General features: G+C 40.5%; 1 protein-coding gene across 2 annotated transcripts in view; it reads left to right on the forward strand.

The window, feature by feature from the left end:
* The window catches only part of srpra (SRP receptor subunit alpha), a 55,286-nt gene that overhangs the window by 5,422 nt on the left and 25,447 nt on the right, over positions 1 to 24,417 (forward strand). Inside the window, exons 2-6 of one of the 2 annotated variants that reach the window (XM_073029675.1) lie at positions 9,364 to 9,447; positions 12,986 to 13,149; positions 13,875 to 14,017; positions 18,544 to 18,718; positions 19,486 to 19,642. In XM_073029675.1, the coding sequence (XP_072885776.1) occupies positions 9,364 to 9,447; positions 12,986 to 13,149; positions 13,875 to 14,017; positions 18,544 to 18,718; positions 19,486 to 19,642 (723 nt within the window). The remainder of the gene's footprint in view (positions 1 to 9,363; positions 9,448 to 12,985; positions 13,150 to 13,874; positions 14,018 to 18,543; positions 18,719 to 19,485; positions 19,643 to 24,417) is intronic. The other variant, XM_073029676.1, reaches the window with a different exon arrangement.

Here is a 24,417-nt window from a genome sequence, read left to right on the forward strand (position 1 = left end):
TCAAAGTAACCATTCCTGCCCCTGAGCCATCCAAGTCTGTAATAGCCACAACATCATAGCTCCAAGTACTGATCCGTGCTCTAAGCTCATCCGCTTTGTTCATAATACTCCTTGCATTAAAATAGACACCTCTCAAACCATCGGTTTAAGGGTGTCCCTTCTCTTATCACTTGCCTATCCTCCCTCTCACGCTGTCTCCAAGCTTTCTGTATTTGTGAGCCAACTGCCTCTTCCTCCATCTCTTCAGTTTGGTTTCCACCCCCTAACAATCCTAGTTTAAACTCTCCCCAATAGCCTTAGCAAACCTCCCTGCCAGGATATTGGTCCCCCTGGGATTCAAGTGCAACCCGTCTTTTTTGTACAGGTCATTCCTACCTGAAAAGAGGTCCCAATGATCCAGAAATCTGAATCCCTGCCCCCTGCTCCAATCCCTCAGCAACGCATTTATCCTCCAACTCACTCTATTCCTATACTCACTGTCAAGTGACACAGGCAGTAATCCTGAGATTACTACCCTTGTGTTCCTGCTTCTCAACTTCCTTCCTAACTTCCTGTGGTCTGCTTTCAGGACCTCCTCCCTTTTCCTGCCTATGTTGTTGGTACCAACACGTACCATGACCTCTAGCTGTTCTTCCCACTTCAGGATATCGTGGACACGATCGGAACCATCCCCTAGCACCTGGGAGGCAAAATGATTGTGATTTTTCCATATTAACTTGGTAAATATTTTTCTTCATGAAATCCCCATTTAGGTCTAACTTATTTAGAGATCTTGACACCATGATAGTATTTTGTATGTTTTGGGATGAAGGCACAGTCTTTCTCTGAAGGGTACCGTCTGTGAGTAACCTGTTACCAGCAACTATCAGTACTCTGGAGGAGCCTCGGAAATATACATAATCTGAGCAGTTCACAAGTTAGAACTGCAGCTGTGAACCAACTTCCAGGCAGCAAATGATCCCTGCAGCAGCCAGTTGTTCTCCCAAGCAATCATTCATATGTATATACAGTATATTGCAAAAGTCTTTAAACATATATTTCTAGCTCGGGTGCCTTAGACTTTTGTGCTATACTGTAGGAATTTTATTTATTGCACTGTACTGCCACAAAAAAGAAAACAAATTTCATGACACGTGAGTGATGATAAACCTGATTTTGATATGGGTCTCTATTGTGAACAGAGAGTGGGAAGGAGGCAGGGAGAAGGGGCTCATGGTTGGGGAAAGTGGAAGGGAAAGGAGATGTAGCAGGAAGCACCAGAGAGACGTTCTGCAATGATCAATAAACCAATTGTTTGCAATCAAATTTGTCTGGTGTCTCAGGGCTGGGTGTTTCTGCCCCCCACCCCAGTACTACTTCTCTGCCACATGTCCCACACACTTCCTGCGGGGCTCCACCTCTGCTATTCCTAACATCCTTTGCTCCCACTAGATTTACAAACTCTCTCTCTGCTCCACATTGACAAATACAGTACTGTCCAAAAGTCCTAGGCAGCTTAGCGCTCTATATATATATATATATATATATATATATATATATACATACATACATACATACACACACACACATATTATACACACATATGTGCTTAAGGGGAACATGAGAGGAGGTGATCTCACTCAGAGGATAGTGTAAAAATAGCTCGTCAGGCCTAGAGTAGTCTTGAGAATTAGAAGAAAAAATGTCATAGATAAAAAGATTTCTATATATGACTTTTCTGTTGGATGGCAGGGTACAATAAGACCAATGAATTACTTTTGATATGTCAAGAGTCAAGTTTATTTATCACTTGTACATTGGAACATAGAGTGAAATACATTGTTTGTGTTAACAACCAACACATCCTAGGGATGTGCTGGGGGCAGCCTGCAAGTGTCGCCACACATTCTGGGGCCAACATAGCATACCCACAATGTTTTGTTGTGTTTTGTGGAACAACAGCAGTAAAACAAGCCGCATTCCTCTCTCCTACCCATGCACGTGTACAGTCCTCTAATCCCAGGACAGGCTAGGCTGTCTTATCCAACCTCCAGCGGTCTCAGACTCGGGCGCAGATATTGACTTTCAATTTCCCCAATTGAAACACAGAGATTCGTAGACTCAGCTCTGGCCAACAGCATCGAGTTACTGACATCCAATTCAACCCTTGTACCTCGATCCTCTACATTGACCCCAGGACCTGTCATTCATCGAACACAAGGCCTCAAACTCCAGACTTATTGATGATTGGCTTCCTGTATATTCAAACCTCGCATCAATTTGTAAATATCAATATACTTCGGAATAACCATATTGTGTGTTCTCCCTCCCTCCCTTTATTGGCTTTAGTGAATAAGATGGGATTTGTAACAATCCAGTAGTTTTATCATTGTATTATTTGTTATTTTCCAGAATATCTCAGCTGCCATGTTGGATTTGAATTTTTCTCCATGGAACAATGGTTGCAGAAATATAATGGGCATTAATTCCTGTTCAGCGATCTTAAATAAAGCTTTTTTCACAAATTTCTTCCATTGTTTGATGTGAATACAGTACTAACTTCTGTGTTACCATATCGAATAATACAGCAGGGAAACAGGCCCTTCAGCCCATCTGGTCCATACAGAGCACAAGCCCCTGTTGCCTGCATTTGTCCCTCCAAGTTTCTCACCTCCATGTGCCTATGGAAATGCCTTATTTGATCCAGTTATGCCCACCTTGACCTCGTCTTCTGGCAGCTCCTTCCAGATATTCATTGCCCTCTTAACAAGTTACCACTCGGGTCGCATTTAAATCTCTTCCTTATTACCTTGTATCCATATAGTTTTGGACAACTCAACCCTGGAGAAAACACTACAACTGTTCACTTAATCCATACTCATTATTTTATACACTTTTTTGAGATTACCCTGTATTCTGCTGCACTCTAGGGAATAAAGATCCATTATAGCCAATCTCTCTCTATAATTCAGACTCTCTAGTCCATGCAGTATCCTCATAAATCTCTTCTGCATTCTCTCCAGCTTGTCAGTGTCTTTCCTTTATATTTTTATCAATTCTTTTGTTTGGAACATGAACATTTTGCAAGCATTTATTACCCACAGGTGGCACCTTGAACCATTGCAGTCCTTCTGGTGAAAATACAGTGCTTTTTGGGCAGGGAGTAGTTCCAGGATTTAAATTCAGCGATAAGTGATGTGTTTCCAGTTGGAGTGCAGAGTCACTTTGAGAAGTTGCACAAATAGTGTGAACTGGGGTCTTATTGATTCAGTTAGTGGTTTGTGATTCTTTTTACTTAGAGCTACAAGTCTTTGCTCAATTTTTTTGCTGCCTTGTTTTTCTTCAAGTACCTCAGAAATTTTGTCTTTAGGGGAATTATGTTTTTATTTTTTTTATCTCCAAGGGCCCTCACTCTGCAAGTGGAATATTGATGTTACAGGTGCAGAAGCATTCCCCAGTGAAGCATATTTTCTTCAGTAGCAGTTGTTATTTTATTAGCTTCAGAATCAGAATCAGGTATGTGACATGAAATTGGTTAACTTAGCAGCAGCAATTCAATGCAATAGATAATACAGAAGAAAAAATTATAATAATAGTTAATAAATAACTAAATGAATTACAGTATGCATATATTGAATAGATTAAAAATTGTGCAAAAAACTACTATATATTAAAAAAGTGAGATCGTGTCCAAGGGTTCAGTGTCTATTTAGGAATCAGGTGGCAGAGGGGAAGAAGCTGTTCATGAATCGCTGAGTGTGTGCCTTCAGGCTTCTGTACCTCCTACCTGATGGTAACAATGAGAAAAGGGCATGCTCTGGGTGCTGGAGATCCTTAATAATGGATGCTGCCTTTCTGAGACACCGTTCCTTGAAGATGTCCTGGGTACTTTGTAGGCTAGTACCCACGATGAAGCTGACTAAATTTACAACCCTCTGCAGCTTGTTTTGGTCCTGTGCAGTAGCCCCTCCATACCAGACAGTGATGCAGCCAGTCAGAATGCTCTTGACGTTACACCTATAGAAGTTTTTGAATGTATTTGTTGGCATACCAAATCTCTTCAAACTCCTAACGAAGTATAGCCGCTGTCTTGCCTTCTTTATAACTGCATCAAAATGTTGGGACCAGGTTAGATCCTCAGAGATCTTGATACCTAGGAACTTGAAACTGCTTGCTCTCTCCACTTCTGATCTCTCTATGAGGATTGGTATGTTTCCTTCATCTTACCCTTCCTGAAGTCCACAATCAGTGCCAGGTTGTTGCTGCGACACCACTCCACTAGTTGGCATATCTCACTCCTGTACGCCCTCTCGACACCATCTAAGATTCTACCAGCAATGGTTGTATCATCAGCAAATTTACAGATGGTATTTGAGCTGTGCCTAGCCACACAGTCACGGTAGAGCAGTGGGCTAAGCACACACCCCTGAGGTGCACCAGTGTTGATCATCAGTGAGGAGGAGTTGTTATCACCAACCGTACAGATTGTGATCTTCCGGTTAGGAAGTAGAGGATCCAGTTGCAGAGGGATGTACAGAGGCCCAGGTTCTGCAACTTCTCAATCAGAGTTGAGGGATGGTATTAAATGCTGAGCTATAGTCGATAAACGGCATCCTGACATGGGTGTTTGTGTTGTCCAGGTGGTCTAAAGCCGTGTGAAGAGCCATTGAGATTGCATCTGCCATTGACCTATTGATATAACAGTGGGAAGGAAGAACAAACTAGCCTTTCATATCAATATATTTTGCTGCATTCATGGTAGCCAGTCTACATACTACAGTGTTCCACAATTGTGACAGAATGGAGTTTCATTGATTCTCAAAGTAAATTTGTTATGAAAGTACATATACGTCACCATATACAAACCCAAGATTCATTTTCTTGCAGGTATACTCAATAAATCCATAATAGAACAATAACTATAATAGAATCAATTAAAGATCGCACCAACTTGGGTGTTCAGCCAGTGTACAAAAGAAAACAAACTGTACAAATAAAAAAGGAAAATAATAATGAATAAATAAGCAATGAATATTGAGAAAATGAGATAGTCCTTGAAAGTGAGTCCATAGGCTGTGGGAGCATTTCAATGATGGGGCAAGTGAAGTTAACCCCTTTGGTTGAAGAACCTGATAGTTGAGGGGTAGTAACTGTTTTTGAACCTGGTGGTGTGAATCCTGAGGCACCTGTACCTTCCTGATGGCAGCAGTGAGATGAGATCATGACCTGAGTGCTGGGGGTCCCAGATGATGGATGCTACTTTCCTACAACAACACTTTGTGTAAATGTGCTCAATGGTTGGGAGGGCTTTATGCACTACATCTTGTAGGATTTTCTGTTCAATGACATTGGTGTTTCCATACCAGGCTATGATGTAGCCAGTCAATATACTCTCCACCACATATCTATAGAAGTTTGTCAAAAGTTCTAGATGTCGATTTTTCTTATACTCCTAAGGAAGTAGAGGTGGAGCCGTGCTTTCTTTGTAATTGCACTTGCATGCTGGGCCTAGGAAATAATAACACCAAGGAAATTATAGTTGCTGACCCTCTCCATCTCTGATCCTCCGATGAGAACTGGCTCATGGACCTCTGGTTTCTTCATCCTGAAGTCAATAATTAGCCCCTTGGTCTTGCTGACATTGAGTAAGATGTTCTTGTTGTGGCACCACTCAGCCAGATTTTCCATCTTCCTCCTATATGCTGCTTCATCACCACCTTTGATTCGGTCTACGACAGTGGGTGGGGGGGGGAAGGGGTGGAAGAGGGGGAGGTAAGCACACCGCCTTGTGGTGCATTTGTGAATGCCCAGAGGAAATGAATCTCAGGGCAGTATATGGTAATGTATATGTATTTTGATAATTAACTTTGAGACAGAGGGTGAATTATGTTGTAGTTTTGATGTGTAGGAGCTATATACAGCTCATGCAATAACAACTTAGATTTGCACAGCATATTTAACATGAGGTATGTCATTTGATTACAGGAGTGAAATGCTATTGGCACAGCACAAAAATCAAGATTATGGGATAAATTGATGAGAGCATTAAGATTTAATCTTCCTGCAAGGCTGTTGTCTTTAAGTTTTCATAGTTCTTATTCAATATGTAAATTTTTCTAGTTGTTCATCATCTGTAGTATCAATGATGTAGGCCGTACATAATATTTCAGCATTCGAGATGGAAGGTTGTGAGCTTCATGGTTGATTGGCTAAATCAATCATTGGCCCCACCCAACAGAGGGGCTGGCAGATTAGCACTTCAAGGAACATACTGATTCGTCCCACAGAACGCGTCCTGTGAGGCTGAAATCTTTGTTTGGCCCAAGCAAGATTGGGATGAAATAATTCTCTGCATTCAATTGGTTACATTGGCCTGAGCAGCTGATGTGGACACAGTTGGGTTTATTTGTGTATTGCTATCGCACCCTTGATCTAACTACTTGATCTTGAAGAAACAGTTGCAATAACTTACCCTAGAATCATAGAATATTTACAGAGGTAGGCTCATTGGCTTATTCAGTCTTGGTGATTGAAAAATAATTTCTTCTGTCTAATCCTACCTTGCAGCATTAATGTTTATAATCTGCAAGTCTAGCTTTTTAAATACATACAAGTACTTAATACAATGGGAGGCTCTGCCTCTACTTTTGGCAGTGAATTGTAAATTCACTACTAACCTCTAGGTGAAGATATCTTTCTCAAGCTTTCCCCTCATCCTTCTGTAAATTATTTTAAATCTAAACAATTCAGCCTTCTGCTAAGGGAAAATACCTCATCACTACTTTTTTGAGATGCATCTTTATTTACCTTGGTTAATTCTACCCTGAGTCTCAAAGCCCATGAATTCCACAATGCCAGAGTAACGGATCTGTAATTATCTGGTTTATCCCTTCTTCCCCCTTTTTAAAGGGGAGTTTTAGCAATCCTTCAATCCTCTGGTGCCACGTCTTAAAATAAATGATGGTCATTGTTCCGCAATTTCCTTTCTTCTTTTCTCTTTTTCAAAGCGGAGCTACTTAGCTTTAGGGATCCCATTCAGTTGACTACCCGTGCTACATTTTCTAGTAGAAAGCTGACCAGCAATTAGAAGCAAAAACTCTGCTAAGGTTTTATATCAGGTTCCAGCAAACTTGGTATTCAAAAAAAAATTAAGCCAAATGAAAAGAACTGAGATTGAATTTGACAAGGACAGATTTGCTGTCTGTTGCATTCGTTTCTATCCCAGGCTGTTATTGAATTTCATCATCATATCTTTCAAAAGTGCTTTTTGTGGTGCACTTTCTTTCCTAAAGGAGGCACCTCAAGAATGCAATTGCAGCAGGGAAAGTTTACATGGGCATTTGAGTCAACACATACAAAATGTTGGAGGAACTCAGCAGACCAGGCAGCATCTATGGAAAAGGGTACAGTCGATGTTTCGGGTCGAAACCCTTTGGCGGGACTGGAGAAAAAAAGCTGAGGAGTAGATTTAAAAGGTGGGGGAGGGGAGAGAGAAACACGAGGTGATAGTTGAAACCTGAAGGGGGAGGGATGAAGTCAAGAGCTGGGAAGTTGAATGTTGAAAGAGGCAGAAGGCCATGGAAGAAAGAAAAGGGGGGAGTACCACCAGAGGGAGGCAATGGCCGGGTGAGGAGATGAGGTGAGAGAGGGAAAAGAGGATGGGGGAATGGTGGGGGGGCTGGCATTACTGAAGTTTGAGAAATCGATATTCATGCCATCAGGTTGGAGGCTAGCCAAACAGAATTCAAAGTGTTGTTTCTCCAACCCAGTGTGGCCTCATCACGACAGTGGAGGAGGCCATGGATGGACGTATCGGAATGGGAAGTAGAATTAAAATGGGTGTCCACTGGGAGATCCCACTTTTTCTGGCGTACGGAGCGTAGGTGCTCAGTGAAGCGGTCTCCCAAACTACATCAGGCCCCACCGATGTACAGGAGGCTGCACCGGATACAATACATGACTCCAACAGACTCACAATGTCATCTTACCTAGAAGGACTGTTTGGGGCCCTGAATGGAGGTGAGGGAGGAGGTGTAGGGGCAGGTGTAGCACTTGTTCCGCTTGCACGGATGAGTGCCAGGAGGGAGATCAGTGGGGAGGGATGATTGATGGACAAGGGAGCGATCCCTGTGGAAAGCAGAAAGTGGAGAGGGGATGGGGGGGGTGGGGAGATGTGCTTGATAGTGGGATCCCGTTGGAGGTGGCAGAACAAGAGCTACACCTGCCCCTACGCCACTTCCCTCACTACCAATCAGGGCCCTAAGCAGTCCTTCCAGGAGAGGTGACACTTCACCTGTGAGTCTATTGAGGTCATATACTGTGTTCAGTGCTCCCAGCGTGGCCTCTTTTATATCAGTGAGACCAAATGTAGTTTGGGAGACCGCTTCGCCGAGCACCTACACTCCGTACACCAGAATAAGCAGGATCTCCCAGTGTGCATCCATTTTAATTCCACTTCTCATTCCGATATGTCCACCCATGGCCGCCTCCACTGTTGTGATGAGGCCACACTTGCACTGGAGAAGCAACACCTTGTATTCCATTTGGGTAGCCTCCAACCTGATGGCGTGAGCATCGATTTCTCAAACTTACAGTAATGCTCTCCCCATCCCCTTTTCCCCCTCTCACCTTATCTCCTTGCCCACCCATCATCTCCGTCTGGTGCTCCTCCCCCTTTTTCTTTCTTCCATGGCCTTCTGTTTCTTTCACCAATCAAATTTCCAGCTCCTTACTTCTTCCTTTCCCCTCCAGGTTTCACCTGTCACATAGAACATAGAAAACCTACAGCATAATACAGGCCCTTTGGCCCACAATGCTGTGCTGAACATGTACTTACTTTAGAAATTACCTAGGATTACCCATAGTCCTCTGTTTTTCTAAGCCCCATGTACCTATCCAGGCGTCTCTTAAAAGATTCTATTGTCCCCTTGTGTTTCTCTCACCCTCACCCCCCCCCCCCCCCCCCATCTTTTAAATCTACTCCCTAGCTTTTTTTTTCCAGTTCTGCCACAGGGTTTTAGCCTGAAACATCAACTGTACTCTTTTCCATAGATGCTGCCTGGCCTGCTGAGTTCCTCCAGCATTTTGTGTGTTGTTCGGATTTGCAGTATCTGCAGAATTTCTCTTGTTTGTGATGAGCATTTGCATTGCAAGTTTGAAAATAACAGTTTATAATGGGTGAAATTCATAGGATGTGAGTGCACCACATTTTAAGTATGATTGACAGTAAACTTGAAAAATGAGTCATCAACATGCTGATGTGGTTATTGTGTGCACTTTGCTAAAAGAAATTTACAATAAATTAATAACTCAGGACCCATTCTCTGAGCATTATTGTTCTTGATTGTCAGAAAAAAATATAAATTTGATTATTCCCTTTTGCAGGAGAGGGGAGGAAGCAACTCATTCACACATGAAGCCCTCACTCTTAAATACAAGCTGGACAATGAATTTGAATTGTTGTTTGTGGTGAGTATTTGGTGGGCCAAATATAAGTCATGATATTCTATATATGGGATTCAAAGAAGTCCATCCTGATTCAGTGCCTTGTAAAAGTATTCAGCCCCAACCTTCTGTTCACATAGATGAGTATTACAAACAGGGATTTTGATCAGCTTAACTGAGTAATTTTATTTGTGAATCACGTGCTCCTTTTTTCACAGGGGAGCCCAAAATACGGGGGAAATTGTAAAGCGTGAAAAACTAAAAATTCAAAAACTGAAATGTCAGCAGTCGAAAACTACTGTATTCATCCCCTTTTGCTCAGTACTTAGTTGAACCACCTTTCGCAGTTATTACAGCCAGTAGTCTTTTTGGATAAGTCTAAATTAGCTTTGCACAATCTGATGGAGCCAGATTTGCCCATTCCTCCTTGCTAAGTTACTCAAGTTGTGCTAGGTCAGTTGGAGTGTGCAGTGGACAGCAATCTTGAGGTCTTGCCAGAAATGTTCAATCGTTTTAAGGTCAGGACTCTGACTGGGCCACTCAAGGACATTAATTTTCTTAATTTGAAGCCACTCCGGTCTGGTCTGGGAGCGTGATTTGGGTCATTGTCCTGCTGAAAAACTAACTTCCTCCCAGTTTAAGCTTTCTAGCAGAGCTAGCAGGTTTTTAATCCAGCATCTCTCTGTATTTAGCAGCAGTCATCTTCCCATCAATCTTCCAAATCCTGCTGGTGAAAAGCATCCCTAAAGCATGATGCTACTTCCACCATTCTTTACAGTGGGAAGGGTGTTACATGGTTGACGTGTGGTATTAGATTTATGCTACATGTGCCACTGAGTGTTGAGGCCAAAAAGTTCTACTTTAGAAACATAGAAACATAGAAAATAGGTGCAGGAGTAGGCCATTCGGCCCTTTGAGCCTGCACCGCCATTCAGTATGATCATGGCTGATCATCCAACTCAGAACCCTGTACCTCCTTTCTCTCCATACCCCCTGATCCCTTTAACCACAAGGGCCATATCTAACTTAGTCTCATCCAACCACAAGACCTTCTTCTACATCTTTACAGTATCTTCTAAGTAACGCTTTACAAAGTCTTTACAGGCAGGATATGTTCTTTTAGAGCCAGGACTTTTTCCGTGCCACTCTTCCATAAATACCTTTTTTGTGTGAGCCATTAGAGATTGTGGAGCCAGGAACTTCATCTCCAGTTGCAGCCACTGACTTCTGCAGCTCATTCAGGGTGACTGTTGGCGTCATAGTAGACTCTCTTACAAGTGTCGTTCTTCTCTGGCGACTAAATTTAGAGGGGCGGCCAGACCTAGGCAGTGTGGCTATGGTTTCATATTTTTTTTCCACTTTTTCACGATGGACTGCACTGAGCTCTGAGGTAATTTATCTATTGAGATAGAACGTGGAATGGACCATTCCGGACTTTGAGCCACACCCTCCAGCAATCACCCGATTTAATCCTAGCCTCATCATGACACAATTTACAATGACTAATTAACGTACCAACTAATACATCTTTGGACTGTGGCAGGAAACTAGAGCACCTGGAGGAAGCCCATGCAGTCATGGGGAGAACGTACAAACTCCTTACAGGCAGTGGTGGTTCTGTGCCTTTGAGATGATCTTGTACCCTTCCCTAGATTTGTGCTGCTTTGCTATTATCTTTTCCATAACTTGCCTTGAATGTTCTTTTGTCTTAATTTTGGTTTGGTCTGTTGAAAATCTACCATACTGTTGGACCTTATGGACCTTACAGAGAGATGGGGTATATATTCTTATGAATTCATTGAAAACAGGTGATCCTCCAAATTTCTACAGTACCAAATTGGGTAATTTGGTACAGTAATATACAGTATTGCACTAAGAAAAATTAGTGTAGGAATAACAAAGGGGATGAATACTTAGTTTCAATTTTGCTTTAAATTTTTAGTAAAATGTCAGGGTTTGGAATTTTTCTTTTGATTTGATATGCAGTATGTGTGTAGATTAGCTCGAAAAACCTGCTTCAGTATATTTTAAATTTCAAGAATGAGACAGTAAAATGTGAAAATAGTTGAGGCTGAATACTTTTTTTTCAAAACACTAATTGGATCTGTCAGCTATTTGTGGTTAATCTCAGTAGGAGCTTACTATAAAATTGTCTGAAGGTGTGTTTTATCTGGAGAAAATCTCATTATTTAGAGCATTCATTGAACTGGAGAGAGAAACTGACTATATTGGAGTGATATTAAAAGGGACACAAAAATGGGTACCTAGGCAATTCCAATCATCTGTATTTATAATGCAAGGTGCCATTGAAGCCACATTACAATTTATGCACACTTTGTGTTAAGTCAATTTGTAGCAGATCATGTCAGGAGCTAATGAAATACATATTCAGCACGTAAAACAGTATCCCTTTTTATCTTGCAAAACATCTTTGGTTAAGGAGGATTCTTTCTGTGTTGAATATTGAACGAAAAGGGTGCTCTACTGAACTTGGAATTACAGCAGAATGAACAAGTTTTTTTTCCCAAATGTAGCCTCTGGATTTTTAATGGATATCTGTATTAAATTTTCCTGTGTTCCTGTGCTGTATAATACCAAGACATTTTTTGTCAGAGATCTGTAAAAGTTCAGTCAGGTGGCATCATAAATCATAAAAATTGATATCTGAGAAAGTGGCCAGTGTAGGATCACCTCACTTTTCAGAGTAATCTGATATGGGAAGGTGAATGCAAAGAGAAGGATGCTGTGAAATATGGGAAAAAATGAAATTGGGATTGTTGTATGAGGGGGGGGAGTAATAGAATGGGATTGAATGTTAGTAGATATAAAGTTATGGAATTGTAGATTTGTGTTGTAATATGGAACAGGTGAAGAAGTGGAGGAATTAGTTTAAGAACTCTTGCTTCCTGTTTATGGCAGCAAGGATTCTTAAACTAATGGTTATTAATCTGTTCGCTCCTTCAAGAAGTGTAGCTGTAAAGGGTAGAGGCTATGCTGTCTTCATTATTCGAACTTGTACAATAGACATCACAGCAGTAAAAGACTACAAAGATGGCAGAGAAGAGAAACAGACAGAGCTTGAATTATATACAAGTAGAATTTTAGAATGAGTTATCCTATGAGTGTGAAGTAAAATTGAATGTTACATTTGATGTTGCTTATCCAAGGATACATAGCTTGTGAGGTTCATCTGTGCACTTTGAAAACTAAAAAATGTTAAGGTAAAGGATACCTAATACAGCTGCTTAGATGTGCTTTGAAGTAATTGCAATAATTGTGTTCATTCATTTACTTTATTAATGTGCAGTGCTCATTCTTGTAAAGAACATTTACACAAATGTGATGTTAACCCTTATTGTACGCTATGAATTTTGCTGATGCTTGGACTTTATGCCTGTTAATCTTGCTGCAGTATGTGAAGTGTTCCCTATTTCTGCCAGCGGAAAAAATGTAATTGCTGCTGAATGACTGGACTAGTTTACAGATTTGTAGATGTGTGATTAATATCAGAGTAAGACTAATTTCACTAAAAGGGATTTTCTTTGTTTATTTTATCCTACAGGTGGGCTACCAAAAAATCCTGACGTTAACCTATATAGACAAGTTTATTGATGATATCCACATGTTATTTCGGGATAAATACAGAAACCAATTACAGCAGCGAGGGGTGCTGGGCCTCCTTAGTGGTTCTTTTGATTTCTTGGATGACTTCAAAGGCCTACTGAGGTAAATTATTCAAATTTTTCACTTTTCAGCTTTTCCTTTTCTCAATATAGTGCCAGTCTCACTTTCTAGTATGAAGTTATGAATCAGGACTTTTTTTTTTACATAACTGCTTTGTTACATTGGATGGTAGTATCAGTGGAACTAACTCCTTCATTTGCTTAGTAGAAAGTACAGTTTATTGTAGGGTGGGATAGTTTAAAAGTTCATGGGGTTGCTGATTTTAGTTGCAGGATGAGAATCAGTCCATATTCCCAGTCCTGATTGTTGTTCTATTATTTTCATCCTGAAAAGTATGTGTTGACCACATATTGTCATTGGCTGGCTGGTGGCATAATGGCATCAGCGCCAGACTTCGGAGTGAAGGCTCTCGAGTTCAAATCCAGCCGGCTCCCTTGTACGCTTTCCATCTGTGCTGGGTTGAGCATCGAGCTAAAAAAAACGCCATCACGACGGCGTCCCGATGACTCCACTCAGAGTTAAGGGCTTTCTTCTTCTTCTACATATTGTCATTAACCTTGCTTTCCATTGACTCTTGCCTTACAAATGAGCACTCAAATTCCAACGGATCACTGGGACCTTTGGAATTCTATCACTTGTTAAGAGTAGGAGCAAGCATATTTATTTTCTTGAAACTGGAAATTCAATGGCAGTGCTGATTTTAAATTTCTGTTTTGCCTACTTGTGATTTTGGGTAATTTTCTTTTCTGTTTCCTGATGGCCTTTAGGGCTGCTGAGGAACGCACCAGAGGAAAAGCACCATCTGTCATGAAAACGTTTGAACAATCTGATAAATCAAAGAAAACTGTGAAATCAATGATAGAAACTCGAGGTGAAAAAGGGAAGGAGAGCAAGAAAAACAAGAAAGAAGGTAGGTTATGGTTCTTTGTCAGAGGAGATATATGATGTTTATCATGGCGAACACCTCAAGTGCACTGATGGGAGATGAACTGTGTACTGTAATGTAACAAGGAACTAGGAGCAAGATTCTCAAGTGTAACCCAGATTTTTTTTGCTGTTTGTCAATCCTTCTCTGTTCTTTCTTTTTCGGTTCTTACTTGGTTCCATTCGAGTCTAATGTAAGTTCAAAAAAAAAAAATAACAACTCTTCTTTTGACTTGACACATTACAGGCCTCAAGACTTAGTAAATTCAACAATTGCAGATAACCAGCCTTTTTAATTTGCACCACAACTAGCCAGATCTGTTGAAACTTCTTCAATTTGAAGCATGAACTCTGATACTTGTTTCCAGCATCTACAGTGACTTGCTTCTCCAGTTTGTTTCTCAGTTCCAGCATTACTTTTTGATTATTTTCTTCTACTCTCCTCCTAGCGTTCTTTCATCTTTTTCTAATGACATCTACTCTGGGCAAATCATCTACAATAAACAAGCTTCTACTATCCTCTTTCAACCGATGCCTGCACCAGTTGATATTTCTTCAAAGGATTCATAGTTCATTTATTATCAAAGTATGTATACAGTATACAGCCCTGAGATTTGTCTTCCTAAAAGACAGGCACGAAACAAGGAAGAACCATGGAACACATTCAATTTTAAAAAACACCAACCGCCCCCCCCCCGATGCGCAAAAAAAAACGCGCAAACGGCAACAAAAACGAGCAAAAACACAGACTATAAAACACAGAATCAAAAGGCATATTTCAGTTCAGCTAAGTGTTCATTATCTGCAAGCTGCCCTGATTCAAAAGTCACCCAAAAAATAGCAACAACAAAAGGAGCAACCAAAAAATAGAACAGACCATAAACGTGAATTAAAGTCCAATTTACAATCTGTGTTGATTAAACCTTGCTCGAGCATCATCATCCTACAGTACTGAGGAAAAGAGAGATCACAGCGCAAGGACCTTCCCCAGGGAGCAGTAAGCAAGAGATACCACCACACGTAGACACCCTCTTCTGGCAGCAGCGAGCGAGTGGCTAGTAGATGGCGCTAAAATGCTCTATTTCAGTCTTCCTTGGCACTTTGATCACACTTTGTTCGCAGCCTCATGGAACCCTCTCAGAGACAGCAAAGTGCCAGATCACTCGGCTTGAAAACACACCGCCAGAATGTAGATTACAGGCTCCAACAGTAGTCTCCAGCCTGTCAGGCAATCCATCCCTTTTCTTCAACTTATTATATGTTTGACATTTTATTGATTAAAGAATAACTCTTGTGTCTCTCTGTACAGATGCTACCTGACCCGTTGGGTATTTCCAGCATTTGCTGTTCAGATCTTTCCACACCTGCAGTTATTTGCATTTGCTCAGTATCAGTTAATGGAAACTATTATGTCTGCAACTCAAGGAGCCTTGGCTCAGATGATAAGATACAAACACTGTGATGCATTAAAGAAGGCAACCTGGATATTTTGTAGGAGGTACTGAGACCCCTTGGACTAAATAGCCCAGAACTGGTCAGTTAAGAGGAATAGGGTAGTGATACTATGCATGAAGTGGGTATGGCAATCCGGAAAAAGTGTTGAAAGAGTCTTTATATTTGTTCAGCAGGTATGTCTTTTTCCCCCCTATCTAGATGAAACCACATCCTCCAAGACAATGAACAATATAATTACAGCCCCTTGGTTTTTGTGCCATTCAAATTGGGAAGAGCAAAGAAATGTAACAGTTGGGGAATGGAGTAGTTAAGAGGATAGATATCATTCTGTATAGCTTAAGAGCAAGTCCTGAATGCTGTGTTGCCTGCTGATGGTGAAATTTTAAAAAAACAATTTCTTAATGCTTCTTCGGGGCTTGAGAGAAAGTTGGAGTGGGAAGAGGGGGCAGCAGTTGTTATCATCTATATTGGAGTCAAAAACAGATAGTACAAAGAAAGGGGATTCTGCTGATTTGTACAAGTAGCAGGGGAGCAAATTAAAAACAGCACAGCAGAAGCAATTATCTCTGGATAACCACCTGAGCTCCATGCAATTTGTCATTAAGTGAGATCAGAGTGTTCAATGAATGGCTGAAAGATTGGTGTGGGAAAAAGAGAGTTTGTTCCTGGGGGGAGAATAAAAATAGCACCAATGTTAGAGAAAGAGGGAGTTGTTATGTTGGAACAGGCTGGTACCAGTGTCCTAATGATTCAAGTAACTAGGGCTTGTAGGTAAGACTTCAAAATGTGCCTGTGGAAGTGCTGTAGTGCCTGGGAAACTTCTTAATAGTTAAAGAGAAAGGATAAAATGATTATACCACTTAATGAAATGTGTAATGATTACCAGAGTCTATCAATAAGAGACAAAGCATTCAAATATAAGAGAATATATCCAATTAGAGTAAGAGCAGGGAGCTAAATAATGAAAAGGCAAAAATTCAAGTCCAATTATCTGAATACATAAAACATTTGAAGCTACCTGGATCAATTAGTGGCACAAATGGAAATTAATGGCTATATGCAGGTGCCCTTTATAGCTGCTGAAATAAAGTGTCTAGGTTGCTTTTTGTCCTTTAGCCATCTCTTTATCAGTGTCCTGATGAAGGGTCTCAGCCCAAAATGTCAACTGTTTATTCCTTTCCATAGATGCTGCCTGACCTGCTGAGTTTCTGCAGCATTTTGAATGTATTTGCCTGGATTTCCAGCATCTGCAGAATCTCTTGAGTTTATTTTATCATCCTTGATGCATCACTGTCAATATTTCTGACTCTACCTCAGCAACTGTGAGCCAAAGTTTTTTGAGTTGCAGACACTTAGTGCATATGTGGGTCATGATGATTTCCATCAGTTTAAATTAATAAAATAATCAGTACAGAAAATTCGTGGCAAACTGACAAAGGTTAGGAAGCAAATTTTCCAGGATAATTTTAGAAGAGGTTGTCAAATGGAAAAAGGAGAAGAGATGGCCCTGATGAAGTTAGTGGGAGAATGGATTATAGTTTAACACATCAAGAAGTAGAATCAGTTTGGGTACAACCAAGAAGCACAAAGGACTGAAAACATTGATAAACAGATGTTGATCTCCGAATAATAGTTACAATGTAAGCCATAAGATGTATCAGGAAAATTAGTCCACATGTTGCCAGGGTAAATAATCAGGACAACTTCAGATATTTATATTCATATTTTTATACTGGGCAAACCAAATTAGCAGTAATGGTGTGAAGAACCAGTTCATGGAGTGTGAGAGCGATGATCTTCTAGATCAGTATGTTGAAGAATCCACAAGAGAATGTACTGTTTTAGATCTAGTATTGTTCAATGAGCAATACCAGATGCTATTATAATTTTATTGCGCACTTAAGAAAGCAATCATAAAATGTTAGCGTTTTAGGTAAATATTGAAGTGATTAATTCAAGATGAAGCTGAGTTCTTAACTATAAACAAAACAAGATACTAAAGATACAGTACTATTCAAAAGTCTTAAGCACATGTATATAACTAGGGAGCCTAAGACTTTTGCACAGTACTGTAGTAATTCTGTGCATTGCACTGTACTGCTGCCGTAAAAAATAACTAATTTCATGATGTGTGAGAGATGATAAACCTGATTCTAATATGGGTCTCTTTTGTGGACTGAAAGTGGGAAGAGGGCAAGGAGAAGGGAAGCACCAGAGAGACATTCTGTAATGATCAATAAACCAATTGTTTGGAATAAAATGACTTTGCCTGGTGTTCTGAGACCCCCGCCCCTGGCACTCCTTTGCTGCCACCTGCCCCACGCCCCTTCTGTGGTGCTCCATCTTTGCCATTCCCAACATCCTTTGCTCCTGCTAGATTTACAAACTCGCTCTCCACTCCATGTTGACAAATACAGTACTGTGCAAAAGTCTTGGGCACACTAGATATGTTGTGTATACTTTTGCACAGTTTTGTATGAGGTGTGAATTGGAATTAGTAGATAGGGGAATGATATCAAAAAGAATGACAAAAAGAAACAATGTTTAACTTTGAGTACATAGTTTATCTGTTTTTATGATACAAAAATCCAGCAGGAACAGTAGTCCAACTGTGGCTAACAAAAGTTAAAAATAAAGTTAGATCAAAGTTGCCAAAAAAGAACAGCAGTCTGAGGAGTGGGGAAAAATTAGAGCAAAGAAAAGAGAGGATAGTATCTGACAGTAATCCAGTAAGGAAAAATAAAAACAAGCTGTTAAAGTTTCTATAAATTTGTAAAAAGGAAAAAGTAATCAAAGATTATGGTTAGTTAGTACAATTTTCTGACTATGATATCAACTATTCTTAGAACGAAGATTCATTAAGTGGTATGTTAATTTTGCAGCCCTACTTTAGTTATTATTTTGTTTTTAGTTCTCTGCTGTAGGGAGATATATAGAGGAGCTTTTCCAAATTATTTTACACCTCTTTACTTTCTTGTGTTTTGTTTCTTTTATCCCCTCACCTTTTACTTTCTCTGTTTTATTTTCTCCCTCTGTCTTTTTCCCCCTCATATCTAGCCCCTGTACCTGAGGCACCTCCAGCAGAAAAGAAACCTACGGTCCCGTTAAAGACTCCTGTAACCTTGGCTGTAGGTGATGCTAACCAAAATGGTTTGACTCAGGAAGAAATCATCCAGAGGAATAGGGAGGAATTTTTCCGTAAAAAACTGGGGAGAGAGAAAAAAGAAAACAGGTGAGGAGTCTGCACATTTGAGGCAACGATTAGTTGGTTGTGTTTTCTAGCTTTTGCATTGATCTGTAATTCTGGCTGCTGCTCTTGCTCATACCAGAGAGGGCGCTAATGCTGCTTTTGGTTTTTAACAACAACATTGTTTCAAATGTTTTATTTTGAGATAAAGCGCAGAATAGGCTCTTCAGACCCTTCGAGCCGTGCTGCCCAGCAATCCCTGATTTAATCCTGGCCTAATCACGGGACAGTTTACAATGACCAATTAACCTAGCAACCAATACGCCTTTGGATTGTGGGAGGAAACTAGAGCACCCAGAGGAAACCCACGCCGTCACCGGGAGAACGTACAAACTCCTTACAGGCAGCGGCGGGAATTGAACCCAGGTTGCCTGTACTGTAAAGCATTGTGCTAACCACTACACTATCATGTTTGCCATGTTTAATTGATAGATTCTCTTATATTGCAATGCTTGTGCATATCTTACTCTATATTTTGTATACCTTGTATCTCTTTCATAATTGATGGCCAAAATCAGAAACCTACTTTTTGTAGTTGACATAATTATGCTTGTGATTTTTCTGATGATTTAATCTTCATGTTTGCTGTGCAAGTTGAAATTATTTTGAAGCCGTACATTAAATGTCACCAAACCATTTTAATGTTTCCTCTATTAACCTTCAGCACTTCAGTTTCTCAAACTAGTGTCTTGCAGTAGGTGAGGGGAAAGTGAAATTTAATACCATATTGTCTTTCTCATGCTGAATTGCAGCAGCAAGTCTCCCAAAACAAGTAAGCTGAAAGTTCGTCGTGTCTGGCCTCTGGATTCTAATAATGCTAACTCCAAAGAGCTGGATTACAGTGAGAAACTTTTGAATGGTCAGTCCAATACTGTCACCAACAGTGGAGATGACGCCAGTGTAGATGTGGTATGTTACAATGTACATTAACCTTTCAACAAGTGTTTATTAGTGCTCTAATTAGAGGAGATACTTCAGTTCTGTGTTGCATCTTTACTAGCGAGTTCTCAAATGGAAGTGGGAACACTTGAAGTCTATGTTTATTAGCTGTAATTACTAAAATAAATGCTTTTATTATAGAAAATGTACTGTCAAATTGAATCCATATATTGAGCACAGAGGAGGGCTGCCTGAATCAAAAATAAAATAGATCTAAAATAGAACGGATAACGCTGGAAATTAAACAGGAATTGGAAAAGTTAAGAGAGCAAACAATTTAACTTGTTGAGAGAAGTAGAATGGCAAAGAATAGAAGGGAAGATGTAAAATAAGGTGGAGTACAGAGGAAATTGAATGTTGCAATCAATGATGGACCTGGCTGAAAGAGATTGATAAACACTAATGAAAGGAAGCATGTTTGGAATAATAAGAGACAAATACAATTTGAAACTTACAGAAGGAAAACAAAATGAACAACTAAAATGAGTGATACAAAGACAGAATGGGTAATCATCTAAAATTGTTGAATGCAAGAGGTTGATTTGTGTCTGGTTAGAAGATGTGCCCTTGAATTGTATTGGGCTCAGAAACTGTGCAGGAGGGGCTTGGCAGAGAGGTCAAGGAGAGATGGAGAATTAAAATTGACAGAACTAAAGGCTCACAGTTAATGGTGTGTTCTGCAAAGTGGACTTTATTTACATTTAGTTTTTTCAATATGGCGAGAACTATGCCATGAACAGTGTACAGTTTCTAAATGTAGTATACCAACTTGGAAAGAGTACATGTGAACAACTTCCTTTAACAATTAGGTGCATGACAAGGGGAGTTGGATTGGTGAACCACAGAATCCTGGTCCCTTGGGATGCTGGAAAACAGTAGAATGATGCATCTAGGATGGTATTATGTTGGAGCCATCAGAAATTACCAAGGTGATTCATTGGTGGGATGAAAAGCAGGGCAAAGTGAGGGGGGGGGGCGCAATCCAAATTATAAGTGGAGGTGGGGAGATGAAAGAAGCATGGTTGAGATTTATTTCAACTTGTATTGGAAGCACTGGTGTAAAGGTGGTATTGGCAGTAGAGATATATAATATAGAAGAGGAATCTGGAAATGATGAGTTTGAAATTTTGATGCATTTGTTGTAGGGAAGGCTTTCAGTGTTCTGGTCACACTTGCCTCTCAAGTCATTCAGTAATGTCAGATGCAATAAAATAATGACTTGCAGCATTTGAAATCATGAGGCAGGTAAGAAAGGCAAGCTGACTTATAAACAGAAAACAGCGTGGAAATAAAGGGCAGCACTTCAGATGGGGAAATAAAAATGTACAGTGGTTGATACTAGGATCACTGGGCACAATTTACATTTATTTCACATTGATTTTGTTAGGAATTTAAAGGACAAATTTGCTAATGGGACCAAATTAGGGATATAAATCTTAACAAAGGAGAAGGCCAGAATGCAGGATATGTTAAAGGATATGTTATTGAGAAAGAAATTCAATTTGCATTACTGTGGGTTGCTGTATTTTGTTGAAAGAATAGCAATCTTTGCTCGGGTTTGAGGAGTAATTCTAATTTCTTTTGGGCTGAGACCCTTCAGGACTGGGGGAAAGAAAGGGGGGGAGATATAATAAGAAGGTTCAAAGTAAATTTTATTATCTAAGTACATATGTCATTATGTATAACCTTGAGATTCATTTACTTGTAGGCATACTCAGCAAATCTATAGAATAGTAACTATAACAGGATCAATGAAAGATCAACCGGAGTGCAGAAGACAACAAACTGCAAATGCAAATAGAAATAAATAGCAATAAATAATGAAAGCATGGAATAATGACATAGTACTTAAAGGTGAGATCATTGGTTGTGAGGACATTTCAATGGTGGGGAAAGTGAGTGTAGTTATCCCCTTTTATTCAAGAGCCTGATAGTTGAGGGGTAATAACTGTTCTTGAACCTGGTGGTGTGAGTCCTGAGGCTCTTGTGTCTTCTACTTGATGGTAGCAGGGAAAAGAAGGCATGACCTAGGTGGTGGGGATCTCTGATGGATGTTGCTTTCCGATGACAGTGTTTCATGTAGATGTGTTCAATGGTTGGGGCAGTTTTTCCCTGTTATGTACTACATCTTGTAGGATTTTCTGTTCAAAGGCATTTGTGTTTCCATACCAGGCTGTGATGCAGCCAGTCAATACACTCTTCATTACACATCTACAGAAGTTTGTCAATGTTTTAGATGAAATACCATCTATAATTTTGCTGATGATACAACCATTATTGGTAGAATCTCAGCTGGTGACGCAAGGGCATACAGGTGTGAGATATGCCAACTAGTGGAATGGTGCCACAGCAACAACCTGGCACTCAACGTCAGTAAGACGAAAGAGCTGATTGTGGACTTTGGGAAGGGCAAGATGAAAGAACACATACCAATCCTCATAGAAGGATCAGAAGTGGAGAGAGTGAGCAGCTTCAAGTTCCTGGGTGTCAAGATCTCTGAGAATTTAACCTGGTCAACAAATACACTCAAAAACTTCTATAGTTGTACCATGGAGAGTATTCTGACAGGCTGCATCACTGTCTGGTATGGGGGTGAAGGTGCTACTGCACAGGACCGAAAGAAGCTGCAGAAGGTTGTAAATCTAGTCAGCTCCATCTCGGGCACTAGCTAACAAAGTACCCAGGACGTCTTTAGGGAGCGGTGTCTCAGACAGGCAGCGTCCATTATTAAGGACCTCCAGCACCCAGGGTATGCCCTTTTCTCACAGTTACCATCAGGTAGGAGGTACAGAAGCCCGAAGGCACACACTCAGTGATTCAGGAACAGCTTCTTCCCCTCTTCCATCTGATTCCTAAATGGACATTGACTCTTTGGACACTACCTCACTTTTTAATATACAATATTTCTGTTTTCGCACATTTTTTTTCAATCTATTCAATATACATACCATAAATTCCGGTGTACAAGCCGACTCGGAGTATAAGCCGATCCCCCATTTTCAAGGTTAAAAAGGTGACTTTTTCATGTTACCTTTATATAAGCCAACCCCTTTTGCAGATGTCTTTGATTTAACCAGAAAAGATCACAAGATCTCACATGCCGATACTCAGCTTTGCCGGATCCGGAGCCTGGAAACTTTGTGTACCAGTACCTGGTAAGAAAGCAGGCCTACACGTTGTAGAGCGTTATAAGCAAATTCTTAATAAATAAATCAGGGAGGGAAATTTTGGAGTAGGTTTCCAAAAGAAAAGAATCCTCTGAAATGTAACCCCCGTGAAACCATTTAACGCCCATCGTAAGCTCGTTAAAGCATAACACGGGGTAGCGGGATCAGTAAGTGTACTCAGTATTGAGTTTGTGACCACCATGTACAAAAGATGAAAACAAATGTGATATGATGCTGGCTTCAAGTTGAAGGTTGTTGATTTTGCTAAAGGAACGAATAATTCTGCAGCTGCTAAGAAGTTTGCTGTAAATGAGAACACAAGTGAGAGAGTGGAGAAAGGCAGAGGACACGCCATAGACGAAATGTACAAACTGCGGGAAAACGTGCCAGTGGCCAAAACTGGAAGAGAAAGGGAATCACCAGTGATCGTCTGGATACATTGTTACCAGAGAAATGATTCGAGTTCAAGCGTTGAAATGGGATGAAAAACACCATGAGGTCAGCGAAAATTTCAAAGCTACGCGAAGTTGGTGCACCCGATTTATGAATAGACGTGATCTTGTGTTGAGACAAAATGCAAAGATTGCTCAGAAAATTCCCACGGGGTGTTGTTGTTTACGTTGAAGAATGCTGCTGGATGGATGAAATGGGTTGCTTGAAGTGGGTTAAAGAGGTGCGGCATCGACGTCCCGAAGGTTTCAGGAAGGAAAAGTCGCTACTTGTCTGGGACATGTTCAAAGCGCACTTGTCAGGTGAGACAAAAGCAGCATTGAAAGCTCAAAATACGGACATTGCAGTCATCCCCGGTGGTTTGATGTCCATGCTCCAGCCACTAGTTTAAACAAACCATTCAAAGAATTCATGCGTCGACAGTGGAAAGCATTTGACTCAATAACAGCCAATAAATACGACCTGTCTTCCGTGTATTCATTTTTCCAAAGTTGGCACCCTCTGTATAAGCCAACCCCTTAATTTTAGGGCCAAATTCTTGGCTTATACACCGGAATTTACAGTAATTGATTTACTTGTTTGTTTATTATTATTTTTTTCTCTCTGCTAGATCATGTATTGCATTGAACTGCTGCTGCTAAGTTAACAAATTTCACGTCACATGCTGGTGATAATAAACCTGATTCTGATTCATGCCGAATCTCCAGAGGCTCCTAAGGAAGTAGAGGCATTGCTGTGCTTTCTTTGCAATTGCACTTGCATGCTATGTCCAGGACAGGTTCTCTGAAATAGTGACACCCAGGAATTTAAAGTTACTGAGCTGATTCATCGCCACCTTTGATTCAGCCCACAGCGGAGGTGTCGTCAGCAAACTTGAATATGGCATTAGGGCTGTGCTTAGTCTCAGTCATAGGTGTAAACCAAGTAGAGCGGGGGCTAAGCACACAGCCCTGTGGTGCACTTGTGCTGATGGCGATTGTGGAGAAGATGTTGCCAATCTGAACTGACTGGGGTCTATGAATGAGGAAATCCAGGATCCAATTGCACAAGGATTTATTGAGACCAAAGTCTTGGAACTTATTGATTAGATTTGAGCAGATGATGGTATTGAATGCTGATCTGTAGTTG

This window comes from Hemitrygon akajei, chromosome 26 (assembly GCF_048418815.1).
Source record: "Hemitrygon akajei chromosome 26, sHemAka1.3, whole genome shotgun sequence".
Lineage (NCBI taxonomy): Eukaryota > Metazoa > Chordata > Chondrichthyes > Myliobatiformes > Dasyatidae > Hemitrygon > Hemitrygon akajei.